The 8464-nt window shown below is 39.1% G+C and overlaps 1 protein-coding gene across 1 annotated transcript; it reads right to left on the bottom strand.

The window, feature by feature from the left end:
* Nucleotides 1-258: 258 nt before the first annotated feature.
* atpaf1 (ATP synthase mitochondrial F1 complex assembly factor 1) lies at nucleotides 259-8058 on the bottom strand. Its single transcript, XM_067596261.1, has 9 exons — nucleotides 7829-8058; nucleotides 5025-5133; nucleotides 4819-4881; nucleotides 4206-4268; nucleotides 3076-3126; nucleotides 2744-2791; nucleotides 1602-1697; nucleotides 969-1076; nucleotides 259-759 (listed from the first exon to the last, which is right to left on the bottom strand). The coding sequence occupies exons 1-9, from the start codon at nucleotides 8041-8043 to the stop codon at nucleotides 577-579; spliced, it is 936 nt and encodes a 311-aa protein (XP_067452362.1). The 5' UTR covers nucleotides 8044-8058; the 3' UTR covers nucleotides 259-576.
* Nucleotides 8059-8464: the final 406 nt, after the last annotated feature.

Genomic DNA, 8464 nt, shown 5'->3' with positions numbered 1-8464 from the left:
TCACGCTGCGTTTGCTTCTCAACACTTCTGGTTTCCACACAGACATGAACGCACCTTTACTGGAGAAAAAGGTTTAAATTTGATGATTATGAACCAAGATCTCGAGTTATAAGGAGATATGATGATGATGAGATTGTGATGTTGAGATGAAAGGGCAGGAATTTGGATGCAAAGGGGTAAAACTACATGAAACGGGGTTTTAAAGAACAGCTAAAGGACCAACATGCTCCTATAAAGAAATATCTGTTCAGTCTGATATGGAGGATTGGACACAGTTGCATTGATTTATTAATGAATGTATCATTAACACATTAATATTCTCCTATGGTTACAGATTTACTGACACTGAAAAGATGCGTAGGAGACATCTGAGATGATCCGAGTCCCAGAAAGAGTTCATGAGTTCATTAGAAGATGTTGATGCTCCTTAAAAGTTAATTCTCTTGATTCACAGCCGCTGCTGGAAACGTTAAATATGACGAACCGATATTTCTGCTGAGCAAAGAAGCAAACATCTCTCTTAACAGTTCTGACATCAGGCCGCCGGTGACTTCAGTCCATCTTCATCTTCTCCCCCTACGAGCCTCCGGGGCTGAGCGCCTGCCCCAGGCCGCTCTGCTCCAGCTCTGCTATCACCAGCATGTGTTTGAAATCTGCGGGCTTGTGGTTAAACGTCTCCACCAGTCGGTACGTCTCCTGCCTCTGTGTGCCGTAGAACAGCTGCACCTGATTGGCTAAACACTGAGCCTGGTGGACAGTCTGGGGAAAAGGAGGGACAGGTGTGTTCACATATATTTGTCTATTTCCAGGCTTAAAATAATATAGTACGTGGACAAAAGAATGTTAAACCCTGACATTTGTGAGTCATCAATCATTCAGGCTTTCCAGCAGATGTTTGAACTTGTCTGCAGGAATTCGCTCCCTGCGTTCACATAAACACAGCAGGCGTTTTAATATAAATGACTTACTATGAACTTTGGGTCCAACTCGGCCGTCATGAAGACGACGCCCTTCTCCTCCTTCAGGTCCGGGTAGTGGTAGAGGATCAGCTGACTGGGAGCGTTCTCACCCAGCGTCTGGACACCAGCAAGCACAACAAAAAAAAATTCATCTTGACAATTCTTTTTATTTTGCGGATTTAAAGATGAAAGATACTTTGATAACTGAATATGAGCTCTGTGATGATTTGGGAGTTTATAATTGATGGTTTTGGTAATTAATCGCTGACTATTTTGATAATCGATTAATCGTTTTGAGTCATTTTTTTAAGAAACAGAAGTCCAGATTCACTAATTCCAGCTTCTCAAATGTGAATATTTTCTAGTTTCTTTAGTTTTCTATGATCGTAAACTGAATATATTTTGGTTTTGGATCGTTAGTTGCGACAAAAGAAGATATTTGAGGACGTCATCTTGGGCTTTGGGAAACAGTGATCGACATTTTGTAGACCAAACAATTAATCAATAATGAAAATAATCGTTGCAGCCATTATCGTCATTGATCTGCAAGGTAACGAACACTTGAAAGTACAGTGTGATTTACTGACAGGATCCTGATAGATGCATTGACACCATGATGAACGGGTGAATGAAGTGATTTACCTGGACGTTGATGAGGGAGGTAAAGTGGAGCTCGTGTCTGGACCACTGACCCACGAAGAACTCATAACCCTCCTTCTGAGGCAATGCGTACAGGAACTGAAGGCAAACCAGAGAAACCAGAAAGTCAATAACAACAGATAGAGAGAGAGACAACTGGCTCTGATAATTTCAGGTGTCAGTCATCTGGCAGGGTTAGGGTTAGGGTTAGGGCCAGGTTTAGGGTTATGGGTTTGGGTTAGGGTTATGGATATGGGTTAGAGTTAGGGTTATGGGTTAGGGCCAGGGTTAGGATTATGGGTTAGAGTTAAGGTTAGGGCCAAGGTTAGGGTTATGGGTTAGGGCCAGGTTTAGGGTTATGGGTTAGGGTCAGGTTTAGGGTTATGGGTTAGGGTTTGGGCATCAGGGGGTTAGGGTTATGGGTTAGGGCCAGGGTCAGGGTTAGGGTTATGGGTTAGGGCCAGGTTTAGGGTTATGGGTTAGGGCCAGGGTTATGGGTTAGGATTTGGGCATCAGGGTGTTAGGGTTAAGGTCAGGGTTAGGGCCAGGGTTAGGGTTATGGGTTAGGATTAGGGCATTAGGGTTAGGGGTTAGGGTTAGGGCCAGGTTTAGGGTTATGGGTTAGAGCTAGGGTTATGGGTTAGGATTTGGGCATCAGGGTGTTAGGGTTATGGGTTAGGGTTAAGGTCAGGGTTATGGGTTAGGGTTATGGGTTAGGATTTGGGCATCAGGGTGTTAGGGTTATGGGTTAGGGTTAAGGTCAGGGTTAGGGCCAGGGTTAGGGTTATGGGTTAGGATTAGGGCATCAGGGCGTTAGGGTTAGGGGTTAGGGTTAGGGCCAGGTTTAGGGTTATGGGTTAGGGCCAGGGTTAGGGTTATGGGTTAGGATTAGGGCATCAGGGCGTTAGGGTTAGGGGTTAGGGTTAAGGTCAGGGTTAGGGCCAGGGTTAGGGTTATGGGTTAGGATTAGGGCATCAGGGCGTTAGGGTTAGGGGTTAGGGTTAAGGTCAGGGTTAGGGCCAGGGTTAGGGTTATGGGTTAGGATTAGGGCATCAGGGCGTTAGGGTTAGGGGTTAGGGTTAAGGCCAGGGTTAGGGCCAGGGTTAGGGGTTAGGGTTGCTCAGTCTGAGCAGCAGTGATCTCACCATCGGGCAGGACGTTGCTCTGCTGAAAATCATCTCGTATGTCTGAGTCTGCAACACAAGGAAAGACAAATTATTAGATAATTACCATGCATGTATTAATATCAACATTTCATAGTCTGTTTATAATATTGTCTGTTTATTATTTTACATAAAGTGGTTTTGCGATATCAAGCTAACAAGACTAATAAATGAGATGCATAAATACAGGAGTTATTGTTCAAGTCAGTTTCATTCATTTGTTGAAGGCATGGAAGATATAAATATTAAAAGAAGTAAAGAATTAAATAAAAGTAAATATGATGTATCAGTTTGTTCTCAGGTGTTAAACTCACCGGGATGACGGCACTGATTGTGTCCTTGGTTGAATAATATTTCATCCAAAGCTGAAAGAAGAACAGAAAAGATCAAAACAAAGAACTGTTTCAAATACAGTGGAAACCGTTTATAGTGATCAAGGTTACAGTGATCAACTGCATATATGGATCAAAAAGCTCAACAGAATCATTCCTATACTAACGCTGTTTAAATGATTTTCTTATAGTAATCAAGTTGTCCGCTGTTCATTTTGGGTCTTTTCATGCATGAAAACATATGGAAAAACATTTTAAACGATGGTAATTCTATTTTTTTTAAACATTATTTCCTTGCAGTAACCCGTCTGCTTCCAGCTGGTTATCTGAGGCTGCTGCTGTGTTCACACTGAAATCATGACGGGGGAAAAAAAAGCATTTTCTCTCAATGAAAAATGTAGTCTCTTTGAAGCTCATGATAAACTGCCAAAAAACGAGCCAACGAGATGCAGCAGCAAAGCAACAAGTGTTTGAAACAGCTGCACTTTATTTTGAAACTGTCAATAAAATTCAGTAATTAGCGAAGCTGCCCGTTTAATTACTTTATATTCATGGAATGAATATACAAATGTCAATGAGATGGTAATCTGCATGAGAAATAAAGAAAAAGAAAATTGTATTGGTTATAATGATCATTTGCTTATAGTGATCAATTTGAGCCAGACAGACGTGATCACTATAAGCAGTTTCCACTGTAGTTGTAACAACCACAGTCACTACTGTTAGCGACGCCACTATTCAAGATTTAATTACAGTAAAAGTTTGGTCACATTACGTTTCCGTTCAACAACATTTTCCCGCACTCGGCCCCAAAAAAGGAAGTGATGTCACATTTGGTGCAGGTAATAAATCAATATTGATCAGAGAAATCACAAACTGTAAACAGTGTGTATGAACATTGTTACAGTTAGTTGTGTGATATTGTATAAAAACAGTGATGAAACACAAACTTCAACAAAGGTGAACTCTGACCTGTGAATATCGCACTGAAACAGAAAACACGAGCTTGAATTCGTCCGTCTGACAGACTTTAATAGAAGCGAATATTAATATGACAGAAGTGTCATGTGACCAAACCTGCAGGCTGAGGAGCTCTGACCCTTCACCCTCACCTCTGTGATCTCCTCTCCCGTCTTGTCCTGGATCATCTCCAGGTTGAGGATGGAGCCCAACGTCTGAGGAAGAACATGTCGAACACATCATCATCATCATCACACTGAAAACATTTTATTTTCTATTTGTTCTATGCAGTTAAAGCCACCAGAAGAACTGTGTTAAAACACTGAAACAAACTGAAAACATCATTCCATATAAAAGGATCTCAAGACCTTCAATAAAGGAGGCCTGCAACTACTGTTTATTTCATTATTGATTAATCTTCCAATTACTTCTTCTATTATTTTGGTCTATAAAACATTTTAAAAAACCTGAAAATACCAAGATGATGTCATCAAATGTCTTATTGTGTCCGACCAACAATAAAAAACCCATATTTACTATAAGACCACAAGGAAAAGTTTCCTGATTTCAGCTTCACAAATGTGAAGATGTGACTGATGCAGCTCTTAAAAAATACACTGAAATTTCTCTTCAAACTATTAAACACAGCTGCGATGACGTTAAACAAACTGTCGGCAGATATTTGAGAGAGGAAACCTCATTGATTATCAGCAGTCAATCACTTCTGTGCTGAAGCTGATTAACCTGCTTCTTCACTCATCTCACCTTGTTTCTGGTGAAACCTCCTGATGCTCCATCGCTGGCGGCCATCTTGTCCCGCTTCTCCAACTGCAACGATTCCCACAACAACAAACACGTTCATACATAACTGTGTTTCCAAATATCGAGGACATTGAAATACACACTGTTATCAGTTTACAGTGAAAATCCAGATTAAAAAGGTAAAAGTTTGAGCCCGGCTGACGCTTCACCTCCTGCTCCATGAGCTTCACGAACTCTGCCTGCTTGGAGTGTCCCAGCACCTCCTTCTTGGCGTCATGCCGTTTCTCCATTCGGGCCTTGAACTCCTGAGGTTTGGCGCTGAAAATAAAAATCAGAAAAATGTTCCTCAGTTTCCCAGAATGCCTTTCAGAATCGAGATCGTACGTGACTGGAAGTTCTGCATGTTTTAGAGGAACACCATCAGTTTCCAGAATGATTTCCAACCTTCCAGCCAGATAATGATTTACATTAATATCACACTGTTAAAGTCAACTTGCAGACTTAAAACTGGTTTGTAACTCACTGAAATGAACATTCAGTTACATCATTCAGTTTTCTTTCCATCTCTACTTTAAGATAAATCTGAACCTCAACAGTGTTACTGTTCTCCACTGTGTGTGCTGGAAGTTTGGAGGCTAAACAAAGATATGTTGTCACCTCGAAATTTAGATATGCAAGAAAAATCCTATTAATGCTGGACAATAATGGTATTGTAAACAGGGGGCATCAAAACTATAACGTGTGTAATGTTGTTCATTTTCCAGCTGTCTGCCTGGTTGTGTGTAAAACTCATAAAAATACTGTGTCTGATATGTTAATGCCACAAAGAAGTTAAATAATTCCTGGTTAAAATTGAAAAATCCATAATATATGAAAACGCAAACATTCTTTACTTCAGATGTTTTCCTGCTGGACACCAGATGTCTCCTACTTCACTATAAAGTCCATTCTCAGTGTTTGTGAACTGGAGGCTTCAAGTTTCCAAATCACATGTGTGTAAGTTACATACTGGACCACGATTGGCTCAAAACTGGTTGTGATGTCATAAATCCTGCTCGTAGGCTCACGTGTTAAACTGAGATTTAAGGTGAGAACAGAGAAACTAAAGAAGATCATACATCACAGTGAAGGCAAAACACATTTTTGAGTCGAGGGGAACTTTAATTATTAGTTTCCATTAATCATTGATCAAGTATTATCAGTTTGACTTTAAAAGCTTCATCAGGAGAAAGAAAACGTGTCCAGAAACAAGCTGGATGTCCCAACAGGAAGACGACTGCAGATATAAACCTTCTTATGATGTCTGACATCCTGAACAGTATCAGTGACACAAGTTTAATTGTTAATAGACTCTTTTGAATCAGAAATCATGTTTAAGTGAACACGTGTGTTTTTTTTTAGATGAAGTCATTAATCTGTTTGCCAGAGTTTAAAATGATTTGGCAGCATATTCTTCAACCAACTTCGTAATTTGTGAATGTGGGAGGGTTGAATTTAGGGCTCATTATTGATTAATCTGCCGATTATTTTATAGATAAATCAATTAATCATTTTGTCGATAAAATGTGAGAAAAAATTTTTATTATTAATTTCTCAGAGCCCATGATGACGTCGTCTTCATGTCTTGTTTGTCTGATCAACAGTCCAAAACTCAGATATTGAGTTTACTGTCATGTAGGACAAAGAAAAGCTTAAAAGTCACATTTGAGAAGCTGAAACCATCATCTTTGCTTTAAACAAATGACTAAACCGATTATTCAATCATCAAAATAGTTGCAGATTAATTTTCTGTCGATCGACTAATCGCTGCAGCTCTAGTTGAACTTGATGTCTTTAATTAGTTGTGGGAAAATAAGAGACACAAGCTGTTATTTTTGTATGTCTTAAATATAAGCATTAAAGTTACAATGCTGTAGTTAGCTTCCGATTCAGGGTTAAGGGGAAAGTTAAGGGAAACATAAATAACGATATTGAGCGGCTGTTTCACCATTTTTTTCACCAGTTACACTTATGAAAAAGTGTTAAGACATCATAGCAAAAGCTTTAACGCTGTTTGAACCACTTTCAGATTTGTGAAACATTTATTTTACTTATGAAAACTGGAAAAAAAAAGGGCGATTTCACTGCTTTTTCCCATCCAGATTAGACCAGATCAATCAGACAATCTATCAAATGTCATTTAAACAAAGGAAGGACATTCTTCAAAAAGGCACCTAATTTACAAATAACTTTTGGCTCATCTGTTTGTAATAACACAATTAATTTAAACATAGATGGTCAGTTTTAATAATACTTGTACTTATGTTTACATCCAAACTAAGTATGATCATTACATTACAAAGGTTGTAGATCATCTGGTCTCTATCCAGCCTTCATGTCTTTCTGCTGTTGTTCAGCTAAAGTTACAAACAGCTTGTCTATACCTTTGGTTTCCATACAACAGATAATTTTCCAGTTTAAGCTCTAATTTAAATTCTAAATAAAGATCAAACACTGTCATACTTTTGAGCTCACTTTGCCACTAATACATTTGATCTTTCAGCCTCTGTTTAACCAGTTAGTTTTAACCTGCTGATGTTGTCAGAGGTCAGAAAAACCACAGACATCCAGGACCTGCTTGACCTGACGCATAAACACCCAAATTATGCAGGTTGAGCATACAGTCGACTGAGAAAACTTCACTTTAACTTTATAATTTCTGATTCAGAAGAGACTATTAACAATTCGGCATAAAATTGGTGCATTTGTGTCACTGACATTCCTCTTATTTTGCTCTAAGAGTGCTCGTTGGTTCACTCATGAGGCCACACTGAGTTAGACTTTAGTGAAACACAATTAGAGAAAATAACGGACAAGTTTCATGATTGAAATATGAGCCGAATGTAACATTAGCTCATCAGTATTCCGTTAAAATGTTCCACAACAGTCTTCAGAGTTTGTTTGAATGTCAATAATCAAGTTATCTTTAAATCACAGACTTTTCTGACGGGGTTTCGGGTATCAGCCCGCTGACCTGCGCAGTTTCTGGATCTTGTCCTGGTACTTGGAGAAATACGGGTTCTCCTCCAGTTCTGGTTCCTTCCGTACCGAGAAGGCTCGGAACTGCCGCGGGACGACGCCGGGGATCAGCTGCCTGATGCCGGCGGCTCTGACCGCTAACATCCCTCGGTACATACAGGACATCTGTACCACTGCAGCCGCCATGTTCCCATTGCTTCCGTCGCACATCTATAGTGTTCCGGAGGGGAACGACTGTTATACATTGGTTCCGTGCAAGAAAACAAGTGACAAATAAAAAAAGTGCTGATAAAAATATTGACATTACAATATACAAGTGCAGATATATAATATAAAAATAAAAATAAATCACATATATATATTACATAATAATATATATAAATATTTATATCAAAATATCATGAAAGTCAAATAAATACTAAAACACGAATTTAAAATGCTACAACAATAATTTTAAAATGAAACAATCAATAATTACAGGCAAAAGAAGAAGAGGGCAACGCATTTATCCACAAAGGTTTCTCCAAATATTTTACTATGTATATTTTATATTGTGTGTATGTATTTTGAAACTGTGAAGGAAACATCTGTTCATGTATTTCAAAAGATAGCTACATAAAAGTAGCTGTAA

This window comes from Thunnus thynnus, chromosome 8 (assembly GCF_963924715.1).
Source record: "Thunnus thynnus chromosome 8, fThuThy2.1, whole genome shotgun sequence".
NCBI classification, from domain to species: Eukaryota; Metazoa; Chordata; class Actinopteri; order Scombriformes; family Scombridae; genus Thunnus; species Thunnus thynnus.
This window is presented reverse-complemented; position numbering and strand designations above follow the sequence as displayed.

Bases quoted from the DNA above. Each gene is read 5' to 3' on its own strand.
- atpaf1 (XM_067596261.1), bottom strand. From the start codon at position 8,043: ATGTGCGACGGAAGCAATGGGAACATGGCGGCTGCAGTGGTACAGATG. The intron at 4,269-4,818 runs GTGAGATGAGTG...GTTCTTCCTCAG, and splicing joins GAGGTTTCACCAGAAACAAG to ACGTTGGGCTCCATCCTCAA. The intron at 1,077-1,601 runs GTAAATCACTTC...GCTGGTGTCCAG, and splicing joins CCTCCCTCATCAACGTCCAG to ACGCTGGGTGAGAACGCTCC.